Source organism: Salmo salar, chromosome ssa09 (genome assembly GCF_905237065.1).
Source record: "Salmo salar chromosome ssa09, Ssal_v3.1, whole genome shotgun sequence".
NCBI classification, from domain to species: Eukaryota; Metazoa; Chordata; class Actinopteri; order Salmoniformes; family Salmonidae; genus Salmo; species Salmo salar.
The window spans coordinates 31250989-31278952 of NC_059450.1; the positions used below are offsets into that span (position 1 = coordinate 31250989).

A 27964-nucleotide genomic window follows, 5' to 3' on the forward strand; every position below is an offset into this window, starting at 1 on the left:
AGCTGGGGGGCTAATGGAGGTATGTAGGTGTCGTGTACAGTCAGTAAAACACAGTAAAGCTGCTGTAGGGATAAGCCCCCTGTACAGACAGACTTGTCGTTGTAGTCAGGCAGGGCAGGCAGGACTGTAAGGAGTTCAAACTAAGGTTTCTCTCTCTGGTTTACATTACTTTTTTTTCTCTCTGTCTTTCTCTTCGCAGGTCTGTTCTGTTCTCTTTCTGACTTGGCTGTACTGTAACTCAACCAGATTCATTTGTTATGATGTGGTCACTTTCATTTGTTTCACCTAAAGGTCAAATATGCAGACTTGTTGACTTCATAGTGATAATTTGTTGCTCTTCCTGAGACCAACACATTTGTAAGGAGAATTGCCCACCTCTGTACAGCAAATCCAACCAGACAATGCCTCTACAACCTATAACTTTACTGTGGAGATGTGTAAAAGATCTTTATAATGCAGATAGAACACCACTGAAACAAACGTTTACCTTACAAAGTTTTGATTTCCAGCACTTGATTTATAGTTCTAAACAAAAGGAGAAATCCACCAAGCCATTTCTACACACACATACACAGTACATCTAGACATCAAAGGTTGTGATTGATGGAGGATTAATGATTGGTAGGATAGTATGTCACGCTTTGTCTAAAAATGCCTGAGATGATTGAAGATGGACCACAAGACTATTTCTATAAACTAGTCTACTGTTATTAGACCTATAGCTAACAGAACAAAGGAAACATTATTCAGCAGACAGGCAAACTATACAGCTGTCTGCACCCTCTCTCAAATCTTTCATATCTCAAACATACAGAACTGTGCTTTTTCATTTCTTTCATCCACACTGAATATTACCAACAGATTGTGTATTTCCAAAAGTGTGATAGTTTTCAATGAAAACGGCGTACAGTGTTACGTTATTCCTATAACTCCATTACAGTAACATAGAATATAGTATGCCATTTCGTGTACAGTATATTGTTGTACCACCCTGTCCTTTCCTTGTCTAGAAGGTACCGTCATTGATACCTGAGGCTCAGTCCCAAATGGCACCCTATTCCTTACATAGTGCACTACATTTGACCAGAAAAGTAGTATACATTGAATAGGGTGCCATCCCTGGGATGTCCACTTATGGGAGGTGAGGGATCAATTCTCTAATGACTCTGATCTGATCTCAGATTAACCCTTAATACTCTGTCTCCTGGGGGAGGGATAATTGACCAATCAGATGTGAAAAATATATGATGTGAAAAGATCTGATGTCATTGGTCAAAAGACCAATTAGTGGAAAAAATATCTGAATTGGTCTGCCTGTGTAGATGCAGCATTAGTGGTTCTCAATGACTGTCCTTTCCAAAATACCAGTGACCCCAAAAAAAGAAGAAAAAGAAGCACCTTACTTTCCATTTCTACAGCTTATATCAAACTGATAACTCTAAGGTTACTTGATTTTTTTTACTATATCATCTTTAATTCTTCTACTCATGCTGGAAATCGTACTTAAATTCATGAAGCAACATAAAGGCCTGTTAGAGCTGTGACTGACCTAGGGCCTTGGTGAACTGCTTCCTAAGTGTGCAGTAAACATTCAATAAACTCAGCAGCCGTGCCATTCCATTCTATGGTGCTTGTTATGACACTATAGCCTGGGAGACGATAAAGAGAGTGTCTAATACATACTGTACTCACAGACAGTGAAACACATGAGGCTACTATAGGTAGAAGCAGAGCTATATTACATCTTTATATACATACATTATATGCTCACACATGGCATGTGTTTACATTATGGATGGGCAGAATCATGGGTGTGGAAGAGTAAGACTTGGCATTCCAGTCCTTAGCTTTCCAGATACAGGATCTATCCTCCACACACTCTGCTTTTCAGGAGATAGCCCAAGGCCAAGGGGCTTTTGATCATTAAATATTTACCTTTAGAGACCTCATAGCTTGTAATTAGCCGATCCCAATAGTAGACATTCTTCAATTCAACACAGCTTGTCAAAATAGAGGTAGTTAAGCAAATTGAAAGTGAGCATGAGCTTATCCATGACGATTTGAAATTATTTTATAATCGGTTTTATATGAAGCTGCTACTGATATCTGTTTAACATAGCCATGTTTGGTTTGTTAAGACTGTGTCTCATCAACCATGACAGCTTAAACAATAGCGTAGCCTACATGTACAGTACCAGCCAAAAGTTTGGACACACCTACTCATTCAAGGGTTTTTCTTTATTTGTACTATTTTCTACATTGTAGAATAATAGTGAAGACATCAAAACTATGAAATAACACATATGGAATCATGTAGTAACCAAAAAAGTGTTAAACAAGATTGGGATTCTTCAAAGTAGTCACACTTTGCCTTGATGACAGCTTTGCACACGCTTGGCATTCTCTCAACCAGCTTCATGAGGTAGTCACCTGGAATGCATTCTTAATACTTCATACTTCTTAATGCCAATCAGTTGTGTTGTGACAAGGTAAGGGTGGCATACAGAAGATAGCCCTATTTGGTAAAATACCAATTCCATATTATGGCAAGAACAGCTCAAATAAGCAAAGAGAAACGACAGTCCATCATTACTTTAAGACATTAAGGTCAGTCAATCCGGCAAATTTACAAGATCTTCAAGTGCAGTCGCAAAAAACATCAAGAGCTATGATGAAACTGGCTCTCATGAGGACCGCCACAGGAAAGGAAGACCCAGAGTTACCTCTACTGCAGAAGATAAGTTCATTAGCGTTACCAGCTTCAGAATTTGTTATTTATTTTACCTTTATTTAACTAGGCAAGTCAGTTAAGAACAAATTCTTATTTTCAATGATGGCCTAGGAACAGTGGGTTAACTGCCTTGTTCAGGGGCAGAACAACAGATTTTTACCTTGTCAGCTCAGGGATTCGATCTTGCAACCTTTCGGTTACTAGTCCAACGCTCTAACCACTAGGCTACCTGCTGCCTACGCTACCTGCCGAATTGCAGCCCAAATAAATGCTTCACAGAGTTCAAGTAACAGACACACCTCAGCATCAACTGTTCAGAAGAGACTGCGTGAATCAGGCCTTCATGATCCAATTGCTGTAAAGAAACCACTACTAAAGGACACCAATAAGAAGAGACTTGCTTGTGCCAAGAAACACCAGCAATGGACATTAGACCGGTGGAAATCTGTCTTTTGGTCTGATGAGTCCAAATTTGAGATTTTTGGTTCCAGCCGCCGTGTCTTTGTGAGATGCAGAGTAGGTGAACGGATGATCTTCGCATGTGTGGTTCCCACCGTGAAGCATGGAGGAGGAGGTATGATGGTGCTTTGCTGACACTTTGATTTATTTAGAATTCAAGGCACACTTAACCAGCATGGCTACCACAGCATTCTGCAGCGATACGCCATTCCATTTGGTTAGCACTTAGTGGGACTCATATGTTTTCAACAGGACAATGTCCCAAAACACACCTCCAGGCTGTGTAAGGGCTATTTGACCAAGAAGGAGAGTGATGGAGTGCTGCATCAGATGACCTGGCATCCATAATCACCTGACCTCAACCCAATTGAGATGGTTTGGGATGAGTTGGACCGCAGAGTGAAGGAAAATCAGCCAACAAGTGCTCAGCATATGTGGGAACTCCTTCAAGACTGTTGGAAAAGCATCCCTCGTGAAGCTGGTTAAGAGTGTGCAATGTTGTCATCAAGGCAAAGGGTGGCTACTTTGAAGAATCTCAAATGTAAAGTATATTTTGATTTGTTTAACACTGTTTACTACATGATTCCATATGTGTTATTTCATAGTTTTGATGTCTGCACTATTATTCTACAATGTAGAAAATTTTAAAATAAAGAAAAACCCTTGAATGAGTAGGTGTGTCCAAACTTTTGACTGGTACTATATATCATAAACAATGTAATACTAGATCATTCATGCTTATAGCTGATATAAACAGATTGGTATCAGAAGGAACGCAATATAAGGGTGTCTTAGTATAGCCTACCAGTTCCACTGGTTTTTGGTTAGTCTGCAGAGATAGTGCATCAAAGATGGCGGATTATAAAGATGAGGCAAAAATACCTTGTACCATTGAAAAAAATTGGCACAGTTCCAGTCTACTTTAGGGGTGGCTCTCCCATAGGCAACAATGCAATAGCAGCTGGGTCTGGTCTATTTAGTTCATTTGACCGGCACCAAGCTGATAAAAAGAAGCCTATGAAATGTTTAGCTTTCTCTTGAGTCTCTGACTGTATCTTCTCAGTGACAAGGAGTACCACCTGTTGGTCATAACTAGTAACTGCATTTGAATGGTGCATCAAATGTACACTAATAATAAGCACTACTGAATTTTATTTCAGATTTCATTCCATGAATTAAAGGTTGTCAGAGATTTTCCAAATTTGGCACAGATTACAAAGCAGAGAAATTTGGGGCAGTATTGGTCAACATTGTGAAAATGTATACAACGTGTTAAAAAGCTGTGATCAAAAACTATTAAGAATCCGTCCTCATAATCTTTCATTAACACAGTCTGGAGCCATAAACTGGTGGAAGTCCAATAGCCTTGTAAATAATGTGTGTGCTGTAGCCAACTATACTATTGTTCAATCTACTACGGCAGGGTTTTCCAAACTGTGTTCTTCTATAGTTTATCTAATTCTATGGTTCCATTTTCTGTGTTCATCTATTGAGGACCTTCCTGAGATGTTCCAGCTGTGCCTGATTGACGCTGCTGCCTCCACAGACGATCATCACCAGGGGCCCTGCTAGGGGAACGGGCAGCCGACCCTCACCCTGCAGTCTCTGGATGACTCCACAGTACACAGCTGCTAACACAGCCCCGCAGGCCAGCTCCACCAGCACACGCTCCTCGTCTGGAACACACACACACACACACAAGCAAGCACACATGTATACACACACACAAACAGAACATATTTATTCGTAACCCGTAGCTATGTTTCTTTTAGAATACAACTATACCTCACATAAAGCAGAGTAAAGAATAGGGATGAGAACAGTGACGGCTGGTACAACGCTCACCCAGGAAGGTCTCCACTGCTTGCAGGGTCTGCTGGTCAGTGACCAGCTCTGATATGATGTTCATGTTGCCCCGTCTTCGAACCCAGACACTTGGCCTCTGACAATACAACCATCACAGATTATTAGAATGGAATGGAATAGATTTGAATACAACATAATGCTAAATGAAAATCTCAGTTTAATCTCTGTTCTCTTCTCACCTGGTGATGTCAGAGAGGGTGACTATCTTGCCAGCCTTTACTGCTGCATTTAAACAGTCTGCTCCCTCAGTCTCCACAGATGATGGCCACACTGCCGCAGCCCACCTCCTTACATATTGGCCATATATCACAAACCCCAAAATGTGCCTTATTACAATTATAAACTGGTTACCAACGTAATTAGAGCAGTAAAAACCTGTGGTATACGGTCTGATATACCACGGCTGTCAGCCCATCAGCATTCAGGGCTCGAAACACCTAGTTTATCATTTGTGATCTAAGTCAGTCATTCTTGAAGTCATGCCCTTTACTACAGGCTCGGTTAAGGATTTGTCTGACTTCAATATCTTCTCACCAGAGCAGAGGATGGTCAAAGGGTGGAACATACAGTAGGTCAGGGCATCAGTCTGGGTCAGACGCAGGGCCTCATCATTAGCATCATCCCACACCTGAACAGGCAAAATGAGACAAAAATGGAAACACACACACATGGGGTAACAGGCATAGTCTACAAAGTCCACAAGTAAATCAGTCGTCAATTATAAGGATATCCTCTGTATCATTATGAACTCAAGGCAGCATTGAATCACATCTTATCTGGTCAACACCAGGAGGTGCTGTCAAACAAGTGTTTCAAGCGTAGTAAACAAACCAGTTATAATGGCGTCCATTTCCCATATTCCATGATGTGCGTAATTTAAAGGTTTATGTGGAGTTGTTTGTCTGTTTCAAGTGGATTCATATAGACCCATCACTTGTGCGAAACACTAATCATTGAAATGTTACTAAAATAGTATTCTAACTGTGTATTCAATTAGGCCTATAGATGTGAAATTATTTATGGTAACTTAACTTCAACCCTTTTGAACATGCTTACCTTTTGACACGTGTTCAATACCGCAGATGTTGAATGAACCAGAGGGTTGGGAACTTTCCATTTTTAAATACACTGTGGTCCCCATCCGTTCAGAAGTCTATGCTCTCCAAAAACAGACTATTTATGTGAAAGGCTTCTGGATTTGCCGTGATGGCCCAAGTCCCTTGATAGACGATTAGTCAACAACTATGAAAGTCTTCGATCTCCTCTTGAATGGTAGTGCACATGCACAAATGCAGGGTTTTATTTTCACACCTATGTGACCAGTCCACAGAAAAGACAGTAGGCAAGAAGTAGGCTGCTATAGTACAATTCATTTTGTAATGGTGCAACTTTGTGACAACCATAACTTACAGCGGCTCTCAGTGCGTGATTGCTACTCGACCTTCACAGAAAACTGCACCTGTCAGGAAGATACTGGTCAATGTTTAGCCCAGAGGTGGGATAGATCAGAAATCAATTATTAACTCTTGTTTGGTGGACTGTATAAAGACTGTAGCCAATGTCAGAATTGCGCATAGCATTGCAAAACGTAAAGTATAACATTCTACACTGAACTAAAATATAACCGCAACATGCAACAATTTCTAAGATTTTACTGAGTTACAGTTCCCATAAGGAAATCAGTCAATTGAAATAAATTCATTAGGCCCTAATCTATGAGATTCACATGACTGGGAAAACAGTGACTGTTCGCATGACTGTGACAAACAATATGCATGTTTGTTACAGATACCTTAAAAAAATGTTAAAAAATAAAGTAGGGGTGTGGATCAGAAAACCAGTCAGTATCTGGTGTGACCACCATTTGCCTCATAAAGCGCAACACATCTCCTTTACATAGAGTTGATCAGGCTGTTGATTGTGGCCTGTGGAATGTTGTCCCACTCCTCTTCAATGGCTGTGCGAAGTTTATGGATATTGGTGGGAACTGGAACACACTGTCGTACACTTCGATCCAGAGCATCCCAAACATGATCAACGGGTGACATGTCTGGCGAGTATGCAGGCCATGGAAGAACTGAGACATTTTCAGCTTCCAGGAATTGTGTACAGATCCTTGTGACATGGAGCTGTGCTTTATCATGCTGAAACATGAGGTTATGGCGGTGGCTGAATGGCACGACAATGGGCCTCAGAATCTCCTCACGGTATCTCTGTGCATTCAAATTTCCCTCGATAAAATGCAATTGTGTTCATTGTCCATAGCTTATGCCTGCCTATACCATAACCCCACCATGAGGCACTCTGTTCACAATGTTGACATCAGCAAACAGCTTGCCAACACGACGCCATACACACTGTCTGCCATCTGCATGGTACAGTTGAAACCGGGATTCATCCCTAAAGAGCACACTCCTCCATCGTGCCAATGGCCATCGAAGGTGATCATTTGCCCACTGAAGTCGGTTACGACACCAAACTGCAGTCAGACCAAGACCCTGGTGAGGATGAGGAGCACGCAGATGAGCTCCTTGAGACAGTTTGTGCAGCAATTCTTTGGTTGTACAAACCCAAATTTTCATCAGCTGTCAGGGTGGCTGGTCTCAGTCAATCCCGCAGATGAAGAAGCCGAACGTGGAGGTCCTGGGCTGGTGTGGTTATACTTGGTCTGCGGTTCTGAGGCTGGTTGGATGTACTGCCAAATTCTCCAAAACAACGTAGAGAAATGAACATTAAATCCTCTGGCATCAGCTCTGGTGGACATTCCTGCAGTCAGCATGCCAATTGCTCTCTCCCTCAAAACTTGAGACATCTGTGGCATTGTGTTGTGTGACAAAACTGTACATTTTAGAGTGGCATTTCATTGTCCCCAGCACAAGGTGCACCTGTGTAAAGATCATGCTGTTTAATCAGCCTTTTACCTGTCAGGTAGATGGATTATATTGGCAAAGGATAAATGCTAACTAACAGGGATGTAAACAAATTTGTGAGAAATAAGCTTTCGTGCATATAGAACATTTCTGGATTCTTTTATTTCAGTTTATGAAACATGGGACCAACACTTTACATGTTGCATTCATATTTTTGTTCAGTATAGGTTAAAAAAAAAATATCCCCATTTAAGGGAAATCATTATTTATTGTGTACATTTACATTTCATTGTGCATATTGATTGGTGTTTGTTTTGTCACATAAACCATCCCATAGAACTGATGGTAATACACAACCTATAGATCAAGCCAGCATCAGTCAACAGGTAGGCTATACCAAAGATAGTACAGTATGGCTCAGTGGAGGCTGCTGAGGGGAGGACGTCTCACAATAATGGCTGGAACGGAGCAAATGGAATGGCATCAAACTCATGGAAACCATGTGTTTGCTGTATTTGATACCATTCCACTATTCCGCTCCAGCCATTACCACAAGCCCATCCTCCCCAATTAAGGTGCCACCAACCTCCTGTGGTATGGCTATACTCAGTGATCAAAATGTGTATCACTTTGCATGATAGGTATTAAAAAGACAACAACCAACCTGAAACAAAAATAGGGAAAACAATACAATGTACAAACGTCTGCTAAAATGTAACTCAATATGAATACAAACTCCAAACAGAGATCCAACTATAGGCCTTTTTAGGTGATAAAGCATTTATATACTGTAGGCTTATGAGTGTTTTGATGAGTTTAGTTCAAATTCACGCCCATAGTTAGCTTCATAGTTATTGCATCTGTAGAAGAGAATGCAGCCCCTTTCACTTTCCCATCCCAGCATTACATCTTCCACTCATTCCTTCAGAACACATTTTGGTTTGCATAAATAACACCAACATTGTATGACTGTTTTAAAAATTCCACACATCTTTTAGTAGTTTTAACTGGCCTTCAAAGTCTTTCAATTACACCTTCTGTGTCTTTCCTTCCTTTTCTCATCTTGTAAAAACCTGTTCCCTTCTTTCCTCTGCTGAACCCTGAAGATATGAACTCCAGGGTTTAAACTCTGATCGCCTTCAAACAGCACTTACTGCAAAACCCATATTCAATAACTCATGACTGCTCCTGTTCTCTGCTCCCTTTTCTGAGATCATCACATTCAAGTCCTAACTCTGACACACAGGAGACAAACACTGAGTGAGAGGGGAAAGAGGGAAGCTCTGCTCAGAGTATTCTCTGGATGAGGGGTGGTGGCAGGGTGATGGGAGTCATTGAAAATAAAACAAAAATGTTTTGTTTCATTGCTTCATGATCCAATGAGCTTCATTGCTTCATGGTCCAATGAAGGGCAGGGGGGACCTTACAATATTTTTTAGACAGATCTCTGGGCCGTGGATACTGCCTCTACTTCCTCTTTGGTAAGTGACTACCAATTCCAAGCATGTCTGTCTGTCTGTCTGTCTCTGTCCGGATATGGCCCCCTCTGTCCATGCCATGGCCCTTGTCCTTTGTTCTGGGGTGGCACAGACTGGCACAGAGAGAGGGCACTTTCCCGTCACAGCCACTGTCTGCAGATCCAGTCAGACCCAGCTCTGAGCCCAGTCAGAGCGCAACAACGTGCACTGCCTTCTCAGCAAAGTGCACCGTCTTCTCTATGCCAGAGAACGTTGTCTAGGCTTGATCCTTGGATACAACTGTAAGAAGAAAATGTTACTATTAATTGTATTTTCTGATCATGGAAATTCGTATTCTACAGGCAGGTACAGCAGGGGGTGCCATGTTACAACTTAGGATTTATTACCAAATATTTTGGGATCCTCATCAATTCAACTAACATTAGATTAGCATCTAATTTCAAACAAGATTGTGGAAATCTATATACCTACATACAACACATTAACCATAGAATTAAACAGAATTATAGGATCTCTATGATATTAACTTCCTAGTGACTCAGACCATAGTTGTATCCATCATGGTGACTGGCCTTACCCCGAGCAGGTTGCGTGGTACGTAGCCCTCCTTGTCATGTAGCCTGGCCCACCACCACTCTGTCTCAGCGTCGTCCCTGCGACTCAGGGTGGTGATGGCGTCTCCCTCGTGGAAGGACAGCTCGTCTGAGCTCTGTGCCTCGTAGTCCCACAGCGCATACACAGACCCTTTATTCATCACCCCCAGCTTCTCCTGCAGCCCTGGCGGACGGACAGAGAGGAAGAGGGTCACTTCCCAGTTCTCAGGGGATTCCAGTCGCGCAGCGGTCTAAGGCACTGCATCTCAGTGCCAGAGGCGTCACTACAGACCCTGGTTCGATTCCAGGCTTTATCACAACCGGCCGTGATTGAGGGGCCCCTCCTTGCCCCTAGTGTAGGATTGGATGGGTACCATCAATAAGGTTGATGCTTTGCCTTGCCTTCATATAGATTAGATGGAGCTTTCGACATATAGCTTATACCTATCCAATTCTACATATCCAAGCATGAGTGTGTGGGAATAACTGTTGTTTGGGGGACATGGCCCATAGCTCTCCTTTGAGCTCCACAGATCTACAAAAGTGTGTAAGGGTGTAGGGGCTAGGGGTTGTTTGTAGACAGGAGCCGCATGTTCTCTCTATACAACACCACTCACCGAAGAGGAACTGGGAACACAGTGTGTATCCGTCCTCCATCTCCTCACACTTATCAGCCGCTGTCTCCACGTCACTGATGGTGGTGGCAAAGATGGCCGCCCCTGACTCTACCAGCAGCTTACAGAGATGCACACTGTTACAGGAGGCCGCACAGTGTAGTGGGGTCCTGAACACATGACAGACACAAAAGGAGAGACGTTCATGGAGACATTGTGAAGTCTTGACTGTTTTAAATGCAGCTGACCAAAGCTAAGGTAAGGTCAAAGAGAAAGAGAGGAGAGAAAGAGAAAGAAAAGGTCAATGAGAAATGGTCACAGTGTACGTCCTCACCATCCATCGCTGTCAGCAGCATTGACGTTAACTCCAAAGTCGAGCAGGAACTTGACGATGTGGTGGCGTCCAGCACATACGGCGTTGTGAAGGGGGGTGATGCCCTCGTCATTGGCCGTGCTGGGGTTCTCAACCTGCATGGGGGAAAGGATCAATCAATCACATTTATTTCATGAATCAAATATAAATGTATTGATAAAGCCCTTTTTATATTAACAGTCACAGAAGCCATTAAAATGTTTTAAAGAGCAGCTGACTTAGAAATCAGTTTGAAATCTCTCACAGGCTGACAGAATGGTACGTAAAATGAGAAGACTCAACACAAGGAATTTATCTTCTGGGACAATAAAGTTTGAATTGAATTGAAGAGCCTATGATTACCTCATAGATGATCCGCTGCACCAAGTCAAACTCTCCCTCCAGAGAGGCATCCAGTAGCAGGGCCAGAGGGTTGAACTTGACCCGCAGCCCGTGGCCTATCCGCTCTGATTCAGGCTTCTTCAGGTTAGTCCTCTTGATCTGCTGAGACAGAAAAAGTGGAGTTACTCTCTGGCTAATGCACAGGTGGTTGGTGGCACCTTAATTGGGGAGGACGGGCTCACAGTAATGGCTGGAACGGAATAAATGGAATGGTATCAAACAAGTGGTTTCCATGTGTTTGATACCATTCCATTCACTTCATTCCAGTCATTATTATGAGCTGTCCTCCCCTCGGCAGGCTCCTGTGGTCTAATGTCATGACTAGGGCAGGGAATTTTTCCTGTGAAGAAAGTAACATTTGCAACTCAGATGGCAACTCTGGCATAAGTCAGATTTTTTGTTTTGTTTCTGACCATGTGACCTGACCAGGAGAAACTCTAGACCCTATGTATTATGGCACACAAAAATGAAGCATGCTGTTGCATTATGGAGCTGTGGCTCCGCAGGTTGACCTTAGGCAATGCCGGGGGTGTGACAGTCCAGAGAGAGGTTTCTTTCTGCTGGGGAGACGAGGCCTCAGGGATGGGGATGGGCCTGGGAGTGGAGGTGGTGCTAGCAGGACCAGGTTGGTTGTTGTAGTTGTATTCCAGGCTGGGCTGGGGGGTGGGCACGCGGGGAGCGGTCTCACTGGGTGGGGGTGTCCTTTTGTCATTGGAGTCAGAGGAAGGGGACATGGAAGAGGACAGGCGATGGTCTGAGTTGGGAATGTCTGCCGCAGTGACGACCAGGGAAGCTGTCCCGATCAGGTTCCCATTTGAAGTGTTGATGTTGTCCATGTCCGGACATCCCAGGACACCACCCATGAAGACGGGCTGGTAGAACAGGGTGCTGTTGCTGCCGTCCATGCCTCCGGCCAGGGTGTTGAAGCGCTGGTACAGGAGCTTCTGGATGTTGGGTCCGGTGGGGCCCTCTGGCTCTGTGATGGAGCTGCGTTTCTTCAGCGGGCGCGGTGCGTTGGTCAGCCGCCGGCGCAGGACCTCTAGGTCGGCGTCGCTCTGGTAGCACAGCGGGGAATGGGCCACGGGGGTCAGCTTGGTGGGGCTCAGGGGCCGCGGGATGTTCTCCACACTGGGAGGGGGTAGGAGTCTACCCTCTGTGGTGTCCCCTTCCCTGTCCACCATGTCCTCTCCACTCTCTCCTCCTGGGGACAGTGCCCCGTGCTGGAAGGGCACAGGGGAGGGAGAGGTGCTGGAGGGAAGCACGGGTTTCCCATACACTACGAACAAAAGGAGATGGTGATATTAATATAGGACCATACAGATTGAGACCCGTGCTTCAAGCATTATCTGAATCAGGCCGGGGTTGAAATACAACTTGTTTTCTTCAAATACTTTGAGAGTTTGATTGAGACTCCCTGGAGCGCCTTTGCACTTTTGGAACTATTACATTGATCCCACTGTGCAAGGCATGCTCAATCAAGTGCAGCTTAATTATTTGAAGGAAATCAAATACTATTAGAACCCAGGTCTGACTGACTCTTTAAAAAATATAATGTCCATCGATTGAGGCTTTTACCTGCTTTGACAGCAGACCTGCCTCCTGCTGGGTAGCTCTTGGCTGCTGCAGGCTGCTGCAGGTACATGTGGTAGATAGAGGAGGAGTTCATAGTGGCAGGGCCCTTCCTGGGGGACTGAGGCCTGGAGGAGGACCGGTCTGGAATGTATGGCCTCACAGCCACAGCCGGCGGGGGGTCAGGCCTCTCCCCCTCCCCCTGGCCTGACTGGGGTGTGGGGCTAGGGGGGACAGAGATACGCTGCTGGATCTGCTGGGAGGAGTAACCAGGAGGTGCTGGGGCTGAACGCTGCCAGGCTAAAGTGGCAGGGACAGACCTGGTCAGGGAGCTGGTAGAGCAGACTATAGACGGGTGGCCAGTAGGTGCAGGGTAGGTCCCGTAGATGGGTAGTGGTTTGGACACGGATCCTCCTGGTAGCTTACTGAAGTCAAGGCTCTGTGGAGGGAAACACCGTGAACCAGTTAGATCCATTATAGGACAGTAGGAAGGAGAGTCCAAGGAGTGTGTGAAAGAGCCAAAAGTGAATGGCTGCATCTAAATAGTCTTAAGTGGCTTCCTCCACTTGTGTCCTCTCTGTCTGCATTGATCTAAAAAATACTGGGTCTGTGAAAGCAATATGGTGTAGAAAACCAACCAGGAATTGCTTTTAATGGTTAGTTATTTAATATCCTTGCAGATGAAAGAGAGGAGATGATGATAGTAAGCCACTTTAGACTATTGAGATGTACCCAATGACTGTAGTAGTGGGAGGTGGAGCATGGATCTCACCTGGTCTGGGCTGGTGTTCCTCCAATCTGAAGGTTGCATCGAGGAGACACTTTTACTCAGGGTGGGCCACACTGCTTCATTGGCTACAGGAGGGGTACACACACACACACACACACACACAGAGACAGAGAGAGAGAGAGAGAGAGAGAGAGAATGTTGATGCTAGTCCAAATGAGCAACGGAAAGTACAGTTACACACACACACACACACACACACACACACACACACACACACACACACACACACACACACACACACACACACACACACACACACACACACACACACACACACACACACACACACACACACTGTCTATTTGAAGAACTCGTTGCCTTGTGCTCTCATACCAACAGACTGGCACAGTACAGGAACAGCTTGCCCTCCATACCAACAGACTGGCACAGTACAGGAACAGCTTGCCCTCCATACCAACAGACTGGCACAATACAGGAACAGCTTGCCCTCCATACCAACAGACTGGCACAATACAGGAACAGTTTGCCCTCCATACCAACAGACTGGCACAATACAGGAATAGCTTGCCCTCCATACCAACAGACTGGCACAATACAGGAACAGCTTGCCCTCCATACCAACAGACTGACCTGAGGGACACAGGGTCAGGTCTAATACAAGGTGTATGTGCTGGGTGTATTTTGGTCCCCGATTCTGATCGGGTTAAAGAGATTAGAGTGTCTATCACTCCAAGAGGATAACTCTCTCACTCTCTGAGACATAGTCTGTCTGGAGGTAAACTATTCCCTGTCTGTCTGTCTGCCAGACTTCCTATTAAACCTATTGCAGTGTCTGTGCCAACTAAGCCTTGCCTACTCTCCCTTTCAAACAGTACAACTGCCCAGCCCTATTAAAAGGTGAGCACTTGAAGGACTACACAATTTAAGGCTGCATCTGAAATAGGGCTCTGGTCAAAAGTAGGGCTTACACAGTACCAGTCAAACATTTGGACACACCTACTCATTCAAGAGTTTTTCTTTATTTTTACTATTTTCTACATTGTCAAATAATAGTGAAGACATCAAAACTATGAAATAACACATAGAATCATGAAGTAACCAAACAAGTGTTTTCTATATATATATATATATATATACACACATTTTTGATTCTTCAAAGTAGCCACCCTTTGCCTTGATGACAGCTTTGCACACTCTTGGTATTCTCTCAACCAGCTTCCCCTGGAATGCTTTTCCAACAGTTTTGAAGGAGTTCCCACATATTCTGAGCACTTGTTGGCTGCTTTTCCTTCACTCCATCACTCTCCTTCTTGGTCAAATAGCCCTTACACAGCCTGGAGGTGTGTTGGGTCATTGTCATGTTGAAAAACAAATGATAATGATTCACGCAGTCTCCCCTGAACAGTTGATGTTGAGATGTGTCTGATACTTGTACTCTGTGAAGCATTTATTTGGGCTGCAATCTGAGGTGCAGTTATTCTAATGAATGTATCCTCTGCAGCAGAGGTAACTCTGGGTCTTCCTTTCTTGTGGTGGTCCTCATGAGAGCCAGTTTCATCATAGCGCTCGAGTTTCTTTTGCGGCAGCATTTGAAGAAACTTTCAAAGTTCTTGAAATTTTCTGGATTAACTGCACCTCAGTCTTAAAGTAATGATGGAAAGTCGTTTCTCTTTGCTTATTTGAGCTGTTCTTGCCATAATATGGACTTGATCTTTTACCAAATAGGGCTATCTTCTGTATACCAACCCTATCTTATCACAACACAACTTATTGGCTCAAATGCATTAAAGAAAGAAATTCCACAAATTAACATAACAAGGCACACCTGTTAATTTTTTTATTTCACTTTTATTTAACCAGGTAGGCCAGTTGAGAACAAGTTCTCATTTACAACTGCGACCTGGCCAAGATAAAGCAAAGCAGTGCGACAAAAACAACAACACAGAGTTACACATGGGATAAACAAACGTAGAGTCAATAACACAATAGAAAGGATAAGGGTACTGTCACGTCCTGACCAGCAGATGGAGCTGGTGTAGTAGTTTGGGGGTCAGGACGTGGCAGTGTGGTGTGTGTCTTGTGACTCCTGATCAGGAACAGCTGGGAATCGTTGTTCCTGATTGGGAGTCACATATGTAGGAGTTGTTTGTCACTGGGGTTTGTGGGGAATTGTTCTGTGTTGAGCCTATGCTTTGCCAGACTGTTCGTTGGTTCGTTGGTTCGTTGGTTCGTTGGTTCGTTGGTTGGTTGGTTGGTTGGTTGGTTGGTTCGTTCATTCATTCATTCTCATGGTTTGTTATTTTGGCATTCATTTTGATAGTGAATAAAAGTCAAGATGAGCCTGCACATACCTGCTGCGTTTTGGTCCTCTTCTCTCCAGTACGACATTTTTAAGGATGAGTACAACTTATTGTGTGACAGAATTCCCCACCAACAAAGGACCAAGCAGCGGAAGAAGGCTGGCGAGGTAAGGGAGACCGAGAGGCACCCCCAATAATTTTTTAGGGGGGGGCACAAGAGCTGCCCGCCAGTCAACAGTCGCCGTCAGAGCTGCCCGCCAGTCAACAGTCGTCGTCAGTGCTGCCCGCCAGTCAACAGTCGTCGTCAGAGCTGCCCGCCAGTCAACAGTCGCCGTCAGAGCTGCCCGCCAGTCAACAGTCGCCGTCAGAGCTGCCCGCCAGTCAACAGTCGTCGTCAGTGCTGCCCGCCAGTCAACAGTCGTCGTCAGAGCTGCCCGCCAGTCAACAGTCGTCGTCAGAGCTGCCCGCCAGTCAACAGTCGTCGTCAGAGCTGCCCGCCAGTCAACAGTCGTCGTCAGAGCTGCCCGCCAGTCAACAGTCGTCGTCAGAGCTGCCCGCCAGTCAACAGTGGCCGGACTGCCCCGACCTGCCCCGAGTGGCCGGACTGCCCCGACCTGCCCCGAGTGGCCGGACTGCCCCGACCTGCCCCGAGTGGCCGGACTGCCCCGACCTGCCCCGAGTGGCCGGACTGCCCCGACCTGCCCCGAGTGGCCGGACTGCCCCGACCTGCCCCGAGTGGCCGGACTGCCCCGACCTGCCCCGAGTGGCCGGACTGCCCCGACCTGCCCCGAGTGGCCGGACTGCCCCGACCTGCCCCGAGTGGCCGGACTGCCCCGACCTGCCCCGACCTGCCCCGAGTTGCCGGACTGCCCCGAGTTGCCGGACTTCCCCGAGTTGCCGGACTGCCCCGAGTTGCCAGACTGCCCCGAGTTGCCAGACTGCCCCGAGTTGCCAGACTGCCCCGAGTTGCCTGCACCTGAGCCACCTCCAGGATAGGTGGGTTGGGGAGGGAGGGTGTAGCACAGTGCCGTCGTTGACGGCAGCCACCCTCCCTTCCCTCCCTTATGGTTTAGGGGTTATTGTTTGTTGGGTTTTTGTTGGGGTATTGGGGATTTTTCTTGTTTTTTCTTTTTTAGGTGCATTCCGGGGTCTGCACCTTGAGGGGGGGGGTACTGTCACGTCCTGACCAGCAGATGGAGCTGGTGTAGTAGTTTGGGGGTCAGGACGTGGCAGTCTGGTGTGTGTCTTGTGACTCCTGATCAGGAACAGCTGGGAATCGTTGTTCCTGATTGGGAGTCACATATGTAGGAGTTGTTTGTCACTGGGGTTTGTGGGGAATTGTTCTGTGTTGAGCCTATGCTTTGCCAGAATGTTTGTTGGTGGTTCGTTCATTCATTCTCATGGTTTGTTATTTTGGCATTCATTTTGATAGTGAATAAAAGTCAAGATGAGCCTGCACATACCTGCTGCGTTTTGGTCCTCTTCTCTCCAGTACGACATTTTTAAGGATGAGTACAACTTATTTTATGACAGGTACGGCTAAAGGCTATAAGAACTGGTCGTCTAGTGTGTTGGGAACAGAGTATAAAAGGAGCAGATTTCTGGGCGTGATAGAATAGATTCAGGGCATAATGTACAGACAAGGGCATGGTAGGATGTGAGTACAGTGGAGGTAAACCTAGGCATTGAGTGATGATGAGAGTGGTTGTGTCTCTGGAGGCACCAGTTAAGCCAGGTGAGGTCTCCGCATGTGTGGGACAAAAGAGCTATCTAAGGCATGTTGGGTGGGGCTGGGGGCTCCACAGTGAAATAAAACAATAACTAACCTAAACAGCAGTAGACACGGCATATTGACATTAGGGAGAGGCATGTGTAGCCGAGTGATCATAGGGTCCAATGAGCAGCAATAGGTGAGTCAGGGAGCCGTTCAGCAACGTCGCAACGGAAAAGCCTGTTGAAACCTCCTCGGACAATTAAGTCAGCAGACCAGTCGTGACGGATCGGCGGTGCTCTGTGTCAGTAATAAAGGGTCCAGGCCAAAGAGGTATTGTAGCCCAAAAATTAGCTGGTAGACCTTTGGTAAGCGGGAGATGGGCCTAGCTCGAGGCTAGCTCAAGGCTAACTGGTGCTTGCTTCGGGACAGAGGCGTTAGCCAGCAGTAGCCACTCAGGTTGTTGCTAGCTAGCTACGATGATCCGGTGTAATGGTCCAGAGAATCCGGAGATGTGGTAGAGAAAAAGCAGTCCGATATGCTCTGGGTTGATATCGCGCTGTGCAGACTGGCAGGTATTGACCGAGCTGAAGCTGGCTGGTGTCCGAGTTAACAGTGAAGACCGCTAGCAGTGGCTAACTGACTACTAGCTAGAAGCGAGTAGGCTGCTGATGGGGTTCTGGTTCTAAAGTATAAAAATAGCAGATCCATACCACATTGGGTGAGGCAGGTTGCAGGAAAGTATATTCAGTCCGTAGATGGAAAGTGAGATTAAAATATATACCAAAAAAAAAACAAGGAAAACTACTATTTACATGGGACAAGACAAACACACGTCCGACTGCTACGCCATCTTGGTTCAATTGAAATGCATTCCAGGTGATTACCTCATGAAGCTGGTTGAGAGAATGCCAAGAGTGTGCAAAGCTGTCAAAGGCAAAGGGTGGCTACTTTGAAGAATCTCAAAAATAAAATATATTTTGATTTGTTTAAAACTTTTTTGGTTACTACATGATTCCATATGTGTTATTTCACAATGTAAAACATTGTAAAAATAAATAAAAACCCTGGAATGAGTAGGTGTGTCCAAAATGTTGACTGGTACTGTATATGGAACAGGGTGCCATTTGGGGCGCAGCTCAAGTCCATCAAAGACAACCTATCATTTCACTCTCTACTGTACGTGAGTTCTATTTGTGAGACATGTTTGGCTTGTTGCATTCAAAGAGGTGGAGAACAATGCCGCAGTAACCCCTTCTCTAACGTCATACGTCCATACAAATAAACCATGTTACCTAACCATTTCCCCTTATTCAATTGAGGCTGCTCATAATGACAATGAATTACAATATCAAGTACCAGTCAAAAGTTTGGACACACCTACTCATTCAAGGAGTTTTCTTTATTTTTACTAGAAGCACAAGCAATGGACGTTATACCGGTGGAAATCTGTCCTTTGGTCTGATGAGTCCAAATTTGAGATTTTTGGGTCCAACTGCAGTGTCTTTGTGAGATGCAGAATAGGTGAACGGATGATCTCTGCATGTGTGGTTCCCACCGTGAAGCATGGAGGAGGTGGTGTGATGGTGCGTTACTTGTGATACTGTCTGTAATTTATTTAGAATTCAAGGCACACTTAACCAGCATGTTTACCACAGCATTCTGCAGCGAAACGCCATCCCATCTGGTTTGCGCTTAGCGGGACTATCATTTACTTTTTAACAGGACAATGACCCAACACACCTCCAGGCCGTGTAAGGGCTATTTGACCAAGAAGGAGAGTGATGGAGGGCTGCATCAGATGACCTGGCCTCCACAATCACCCGACCTCAACCCAATTGTGATGGTTTGGGATGAGTTGGACTGCAGATTGAAGGAAAAGCAGCCAACAAGTGCTCAGCATATGTGGGAACTCCTTCAAAACTGTTGGAAAAGCATTCCAGGTGAAGCTGGTTGAGAGAATGTCACGAGTGTGCAAAGCTGTCATTAAGGCAAAGGGTGGCTACTTTGAAGAATCTATAATCTGAAATACATTTTGATTTGTTTAACACTTTTTCGGTTACTACATGATGCCATATGTGTTATTTCACAGTTTTGATGCTTTTACTACTATTCTAAAATGTAGAAAATAGTAAAAAAATTAAATAAAACCCTGGAATGTGTAGGTGTGTCCATACTTTTGACTGGTACTGTAAATAAATATATTTTCAAGGCCCAAAAGAAATGGAACCTCACACAGGCATACTGAAGATGAACACAATAGTAAGATAATGATTTAAACCTGTACAGATTTTATATAAGGAGGGAAGGCAAGGGAGTGGCATTAGTTTTAGGTTGCTGTTATCCTATGCTATCCTATCCTATGCTATGTTGTTGATATAGGGCCCTGTTACGGAGGCCCCACTCAATGTAGTTATCTTTTATTATTTCTTATTGTTGTAGCATTGCCGAGAAGGAACCTGCAATTAAGCATTTCATTGGATTGTGTTTACCATGTGTATCGTGTACATACGACTAATAAAACTTGAAATGTGTATTTTATTATAATATAGGGCCCTGTTACTGAGGCCTTGTTACGGAGACCCCACTCAATGTGTATATTTAATTATGTATAAAATAAGGGAAGGCTGTGGAATTGGTTTTAGGTCAAAGTTGTAACTATGTTATACATGCAAGTACAGAACTATCTACATTTATGTTGTTGATATTGAGCCCTGTTACTGAAGCCCCTCTGCTTCTGCTGCCCTAGCCCCTGGCTGCAGACTCACTGTCGGCACTGTAGGCCCCTGAGGGGGACCGGGGCCCCTCTCTCATCTCCATGGGGTCCACTATGATGTCTAAATCTGAGACCTTCCATTGGACAGAGGGCTTCCTCACACCGCACCCTTCCTCCCCTGCTGAGCCCGAGACCACGCACAGCGTGGCACCACAACATCAACAACAACACCGACAGAACAGACGATACGAATAAGGGCAGGAGAAGAAGAGGTCCACAGACAGACATGACAGAATAGAGAGGACAGGAAGTTAGAGAACGCTGAACCAGATAAAAAATAAAAAATAATCAGAAAAAAATATAACGAGTTTAGAACAGAAATTTCAGAGAAGTTACCAGCTATGCCATAGCAATCTCATGATTGTCCAGATCAGATAAACCAAGGTGTCCCAAATAAACAGATATAGTCTGACAGTCAGTAGTTTGAGACTGATAAAGTAGGTAAAGCTGCAGTGTGGCGCAGGGACTGACCTGATTTGTAGCGGCCATGGCTGATGGTGCCAGTCCCAGGGACAAACGGTGGTTTAACGGGGTCTGGGGGCAGAGCGTAGCCCACCTCCTGTCTGCCTGGGACGGGCACCTGGATGTACGGACATACAGCGGCCACGCGGCCTGAGCTGCTGGGGGTGGGCTGGGGGGAGGGAGGACCGTTTATCCTGTTAAGCTGTGGAGAGAGAGAGAGGGTGGAGAGAGAGAGAGGGCAAAATACAATGTCAGCTATACTTCCACAGTCAAAGCAGCGGTGGTTCAAATCACAATGAGTACAGAGATTGTTAAGAGACAGAGAGCAAAGTCAACTACCTAAATACGTGTTAACAGTGCCTAGTGAAATTATCAGCATTTTGTTGTCTTAAATTTGGAAAATTAAAACGCTCGTTTTTAAGGCAGCAAAATGTGAAAACTTTGTGTACTTTCACTACACAGTATTTATGCATGCTATGCTACTGTATACGCTGGCGGTCTGTTTGTATGAGAGTGAGTGGGAACACAAAGCAAATTGAATGCAGTCTATCACAGTGCCATCCGTTTTCTCACCAAAGCCCCATATACTACCCACCACTGCGACCTGTATGCTCTCGTTGGCTGGTCCTCGCTACATATTCGTCGCCAAACCCACTGGCTCCAGGTCATCTATAAGTCTTTGCTAGGTAAAGCCCCGCCTTATCTCAGCTCACTGGTCACTATAGCAGCACCCACACATAGCACGCGCTCCAGCAGGTATATTTCACTAGTCACCCCCAAAGCCAACACCTCCTTTGGCCAGCTTTCCTTCCAGTTCTCTGCTGCCAATGACTGGAACGAATTGCAAAAATCACTGAAGTTGGAGACTTATATCTCCCTCACTAACTTTAAGCGTCAGCTGTCAGAGAAGCTTACTGTTTTTGCCGCACTGCCTTGCTTTATCTTGGCCAGGTCGCAGTTGTAAATGAGAACTTGTTCTTAACTGGCCTACCTGGTTAAATAAAGGTGAAATAAAAAAAAGGTCTTGAGATAGAAGCTTCCCAGAGATACTCAATCTGAGAGTTTCTTCCTGTGGGGTTGATCTCTTTTTGACGTGCCTCTGTTTTTTTCTTGTGCAGGCGCTCGCGAAGGTCCCCAATGCGCTTGTCCATCATGGTCACCTCCGTGTTGCGCTTACTCAGCAGCTCCTTGTTCTGCTGCAGCCTGCCACTATGCTCCGTGTTCAGCTTGTTACGCACCTGACAGAGACACAGAGGGAACAGGGAACAGAATGGCTGTGAGTCACACCAGGAGGCAGATGGATGGGCAACGTGCGCCCTGTCCTGTCTCCGTTTAACCATGCCCTGGCAGGATGAGGAATGGAGAGACAAAGCTGCACATCTATTATGTCAGCGTCACAAATATCCTTCAGAATGAAAATGTCAGCCTGACTCATCTAATCTCCTCTCCTTCACATCTGCTCTGCAGCTGGATGACATCATCTGGAACTTCCTAACAAAATGTGAATCTGAAGTGCCATTTTATAGTGTCATCGCTTGTTGTATTACGTAAAAATAAATGTCACATCAAGCTTTCTCTCTGATGACATGTACAGTACTTCTGACCAGACAGTGTACATTATGCAGTAGTACCCAAAATATACTTTAGAACAGCCGAAGCAAGCACACATTTTCTTCAGGAAATGTACCTGTAGTTCCTGGTAGAGTTTGCGTAGCTCCAGAGCGGCGGTGCCAGTGAGAGGTCCTCCTAGGGGCTGCAGGCCGTTGAGATGTCCCCTCCTCAGGTCCTCCAGCTGCTGGGTGAGCTGGTCCACCTTCACCACAGCTGACTGCAGCTCTGCCTGCTTCTCCTGGAACTGCCCACTCACATGCTGGATCTCAGCCGCTGCATGAGGAGAGGAGACGCAGTACACTGTGAGATACGAACTAGCTGTGTGTTTGAGTGTGTTGGGAGAAATCAAAACATAGTTGTGGACTGGATGGACAACTCCCCTTTCTCCAGAGTACCAGTATCAGAATGTGTCAGACAGGGTGCAGCCTTGGACGTTATACAGGACAGGACTACACCCTGCTACAGTATGAACATAAGGACTTTAAGGCACCCAGACACACCCAGTTCCAGACCACAACATGGGGAGGGTCAGATTCCAGGCTCACTGACAGAACTAGGGAAAGAGATGACATCATGGACAGCTGAACGGGGCCTAGATTCCACTATGCTGGGGTTCTACGTCAGAAGAGGCTGGTGGGAGGAGCTATAGGAGAGCAGGCTCATTGTAACGGCTGGAATGGAATGAATGGAACCGTATCAAACTCCGTTCCATCTACTCTGTTCCAGCCATTACAATGAGCCTGCTCTCCTATAGCTCCTCCCACCAGGAGGAGTGTGCGTTTGCATCCTGCATCACATGGCTTACACAGGTTTCCATTGATGAGCTTGCTGTAGTCCACCTGGCCCCTCATGGCGCAGATCTTCTTTAGTTTGGCCTCCTGACTCTCCACTCGCTCCTTCAACCTCTGTAGCTTCTCAGCCTCTGATACCGTCTGGCCCCGTCTGTGGTCCTGCTGCTGCAGGTACCTCAGACGCTGCTCCTGAAAGGAGAGGAGGGGAAAGGAGGAGAGGACAGAGAGAGGGAAGAGAGAGGACAGGAGAGGACAGAGAGGACAGAGAAAGAGGACAGGGGAGCAGAGGGTTGGGTTGGAGGAACAGAAGGGAACAATGAGTTACAGATGTGGGGAGGGAAAATGTAGTGCAAGCATTCCTCCACTTCATTCCAGCACAGTGCAATGACAGATAAAATTACACACACACACACACACACACACACACACACACACACAGAAGAGAGCTGAAAGGAACAAAAGATGAAGAGGAATGAGAAAAAAGAAGGTAATAAAAAGGATTGAGAAAAGAGGGAGCAAGAGAAAACATTAAATACAATCCTATTCAGCTAACACAGTGGGCCTCAACACACCAGCTCGCAGAGAAGAGAGAATACACCCCAAAAAATGATCTTATCACAATAGGAAAAGGGCTTTGCCAATTCATGGTTTTTCCAACACAAAAAAAAACAGCCTTGCAAATAATACTCACATACATAGACAATCTAAATAACGGGAAGTGAATCCATACATACCAAATACACACAAGTGGTACACACAAGTAAGAGAATGAAGGAAAAGGGAAGGAATCAGTATGTGAATGAGAGCGAATTAAAGGGATTGCAAGACTATGTGGTGCTGACAAGCATTTTCAGGTCCGCTCTAGAATGAGCAAACACAGTACAGGCTCTGACAGAGAGAGACAGAGTGAGTAGGACAGGGAGTTTGACTAAACACAATATACTGTTCAATAGAAGGAGAGAGGTAACCCCTCAATAGAAACTCACAGCTAATCACGCACATTAATACACACCGCTAATACACTCAACAAATATGACTCACTAAAATGCTGTGTAGCTTATACAGTCAATCTACACTGAGCCTCCAGGAGTCCACTTCATCAACATTATTACAATCATCCACAGAGTAAGGCATCATGGCTTCTCAAAGAACAGAAAACATCGGCCCCATCATAAAATCAGATTTACCTTCAGAATGAGAAATATCAGTCAAAACCTAACCCGCAACCGGATCCAAACTCCTTGTAAAGGAAATGTGATGATCAATGAAACACTAAAGAATACGTGACAAGATGTCCCCTTGATGTCATGAGACACGGAAATGCTTTCCTGGTGCTAAATTAGAGTTTCCAGTATGTTCTGACTTAGATATTCCTGGGAAGTGACCAGTACGCTAGGTGTGGTAAAATACTGTTCAACCCATTAGGTTCCTCTCCGTCTTCTCCCCTCCTTGAGACAACACACTTCCTTCACAGCAGCTGGCTGCTCACTGCTGACCTAATTTCCTGCCGGACATCTAGTCCCTTCCTGTTGTCCCTGGCAACGCATGCTGCCACCTCCCACAATGACCGCACTAACCTTAGTAACCCTGACCTTGTACCTAGATCGTGACTGAACCCATCCTCACATACAAGCTGATCTAGGAACTGCTTGTTGTGTTTAAATGACCACAGAGACCACAACAAGCTGACCACAGACATGTGACCAGATCAACCACAGACCGTGTGAACTATATCCCATTCCATCAATCAATCAAAGAGCAAGCAGAAGCACAGTGGTCAGTAAAACCTCCTTAGAAGGAGGAAACCTAGAGAAACCAGGTTCATCCACTCTTCCCCCTGTCTGAGACCACAGTAAATCATCTCCACAGTCCTCCCCATTCTGGCCGGTTACCTATAGAGGGAATAGAGTGCCATGTCAAATGGATCCCTGGTGACATATAGGAAGGAGCCAGGTGTATGGCCCAGCCCAGACAGTGGAAGCTGAGGATCCATCTATAGATCTACAACATATAGACCTGCACTCTGACCCAGTGCCTGTTCCCCAGCCCAGTGGAAGCTGAAATAAAAGGGACTACCCTGAACTTGTCCAATGAGAAAAGCTTTAAAACATTTTGCTACTGTGTGCTCTAATTGACACAACACAGCCACTCAACTCAGAGGGTAAAAACTTTGAGCTTAGCCAGAAATGTCAGAGGTGTAGACGCCAGTGGGTATTGCGGTTGGAAAGGAGGTTTATCACAGAGAGGTCAATAATGATGTTAATGGTTTATATTATTGTCTGTGTTCTAGTACCTTGGCAACCAGCATCTGCTGTTGGGTCTCGATCTGTTGCTGTTGCCGTGTGGCCATCTCCTGCAGCTCCGACAGAGTCAGCTCCACGCAAGGGTTCCCCACCTACACACACACACGAGACAAACAGAGAGAACACGCTCAAAATGTGGGCCCTCTCAACCAACACACACATAAAACATTAGGCAATAGGGTTACAGAGACTGGTGTAGGCAGCAGGAGATCTAAATAACATCAAACAAAGAGAACATATCTGTCTTACGGAAGACAAGTCTCTATAACATCAAAAAAACAAAAGCAGAACTGTCCTCTTTGATGTAACGTTAGAGGACTCATACAGTAGTTTTGTGACATAAAAAATGAATATCAAACAGAATATCATATACATTTTAATATCAAACAGTATGCTCATGACATTTAAAGGTGTTCTGCTGACCATGATGCTGTGCAGGGTGTGTGCCACACAAAGCTATCAAAAACAATAAGGCGATTCCACGCCAGGATAGGCCAAAAATAATTTGTTCTGGCAATTTTCACATAGAAAATTCATTGGGAGGAAGGATGTTTGACATGCTTTCTCATTTGTATCACAAACAATTTAGGAGAAAATTACAATGAAAGTGACCATTTTAGGACCTTTTTAGACCTAGTGTATACATGTCTCCTGTAAGACCCTTTGAACCGTGAACCACACATGATACAGACATCATCTTGGTGTCATTATACTCCCTATAGTGTGCTCTCAAATATGTAGTATGTGTAGATTCTGATTTTTCTTTTTATAATAAAATAAAATCACATTCATTTATTCAACATTACAAATATTAATAAGAAAATCTCAAAAGTACCCTTTTTGATTTAGCTTATTTTTAGACATATTGTTTGGAACAATATACTTTTAATTACATTATCCATTTCATACATAGCAATTTACGTTATAGGTCAGGGTTCCCCAACTGGCGGCCCGTGGGCCGAATTTGGTCCAGCAGTGATTACATTTGCACCCCCAAGTTTTCAGAGCTAAAAAAATTAATAATAATTATTGTAAAAACACCAGCAAATCAGCTCCAAGTGACTTTAATTTTGGAAATCTGTTACAAAGTATTCCCACACATAATAGAGCGATATAACTGATTGTACAAAACATTAAGAACACCTGCTCTTTCCATGACATAGACTTTAAGCCTTGAGACAATTGAGACATGGATTGTGTATGTTTGACATTCAGAGCATGAATGGGAAAGACAAAAGGTTTAACTGCCTTTGAATGGGATATGGTAGTAGTAGGTGCCAGGCGCACCGGTTTGTGTCAAGAACTGCAACACTGCTGGGTTTTTCATGCGCAACAGTTTCCCATGTGTATCAAGAATGGTCCACCACTCAAAGGAGATTCAGCCAACCTGTGGGAAGCATTAGAGTCAACATGGGCCAGCATACCTGTGGAACTCTTGACACCTTGTCGTGCCCAGACGAATTAAGGCTGTTCTGAGGGCAAAAGAGGGTACAACTCAATAATAGGAATATGTTCCTAATGTTTATACACTCAGTGTATGTGATCGTATACAAATGTAAGGAAGGTTTGAAATTATTATGCTTTAGTCAAATATTATACCTGTTTGGGCTTCTTGCGGTCACATCGGCCCATGGCTGAATCTAGTTGATGATCACGGTTGTTAGGTCATTAACCAATCACAGCCCTCCTTTAGGATTGCACATTCAGCAGAGGGAGTTCCCTTTCAATTCATTTCCCCATTCACTGTGTTGGTGGTTCTCCTAAAATTGCTCATAATTTCATGATTAGCAGAGCACACTCTGTGAATGTGATGAACTTGTAGAGTATATTGTTCCAAATAATAGGTCTTAAAGCTGAGATCAATGAAAGGTGAAACAGCGCCACTGGTCACCCCAGGTGCATTTGTTATTGTTTTGTTTTTTTGAAAAGTAGGAGATGAGCATCCAGCAGCGTAATAAAAAAATATTGCAGTACTCTGCTGTTCTATCGCACGTGTAATGATGTCCGAGGTAATAACGTCTTTGTTGTTGTAATTTCAGCAAAAGAAGTGGCAGTTTGACCGCATCGAATTTCAACTTTAAAATTAACAAAAAGGGTACATTTGAGATATTTATATTTACAGTACCAGTCAAAAGTTTTGACACATCTACTCATTTAAGGAGTTTACTTTATTTTTACATTGTAGAATAATAGTGAAGACTACCACAGCATTCTGCATTGATACGCCATCCCATCTGGTTTGTGCTTAGTGGGACTATAATTTGTTTTTCAACAGGACAATGACCTAAAACACACCTCCAGGCTGTGTAAGGGCTATTTGACCAA

General features: G+C 44.8%; 2 protein-coding genes across 7 annotated transcripts in view; both read right to left on the reverse strand.

Moving 5' to 3' along the window:
- Positions 1–3858: 3858 nt before the first annotated feature.
- Positions 3859–9092, reverse strand: sdsl (serine dehydratase-like). The gene is given in 5 exon segments (XM_045724950.1): positions 3859–4866; positions 5036–5103; positions 5105–5132; positions 5591–5684; positions 9081–9092. Coding segments are annotated over 5 exon segments (396 nt in total). The 3' UTR covers positions 3859–4672.
- ppp1r13ba (protein phosphatase 1, regulatory subunit 13Ba) overlaps positions 8061–27964 on the reverse strand; it is a 42492-nt gene continuing 22588 nt past the window's right edge. For 2 of the 6 annotated variants that reach the window (XM_045723588.1, XM_014211147.2), the window contains 14 exons: positions 25630–25731; positions 23351–23525; positions 22622–22818; positions 22032–22172; positions 20944–21136; positions 20465–20590; positions 13707–13789; positions 12941–13373; positions 11878–12641; positions 11327–11467; positions 10946–11079; positions 10615–10781; positions 9982–10181; positions 8061–9683 (listed from right to left, as the gene is read on the reverse strand). In XM_045723588.1, the coding sequence (XP_045579544.1) occupies positions 9642–9683; positions 9982–10181; positions 10615–10781; positions 10946–11079; positions 11327–11467; positions 11878–12641; positions 12941–13373; positions 13707–13789; positions 20465–20590; positions 20944–21136; positions 22032–22172; positions 22622–22818; positions 23351–23525; positions 25630–25731 (2898 nt within the window). In that variant the 3' untranslated portion in view covers positions 8061–9641. Of the gene's footprint in view, positions 9684–9981; positions 10182–10614; positions 10782–10945; positions 11080–11326; positions 11468–11877; positions 12642–12940; positions 13374–13706; positions 13790–20464; positions 20591–20943; positions 21137–22031; positions 22173–22621; positions 22819–23350; positions 23783–24523; positions 24813–25629; positions 25732–27063; positions 27112–27238; positions 27804–27964 lie in introns of those variants that run through there. The other 4 variants (XM_045723589.1, XM_045723590.1, XM_014211148.2 and 1 more) reach the window with 4 other exon arrangements.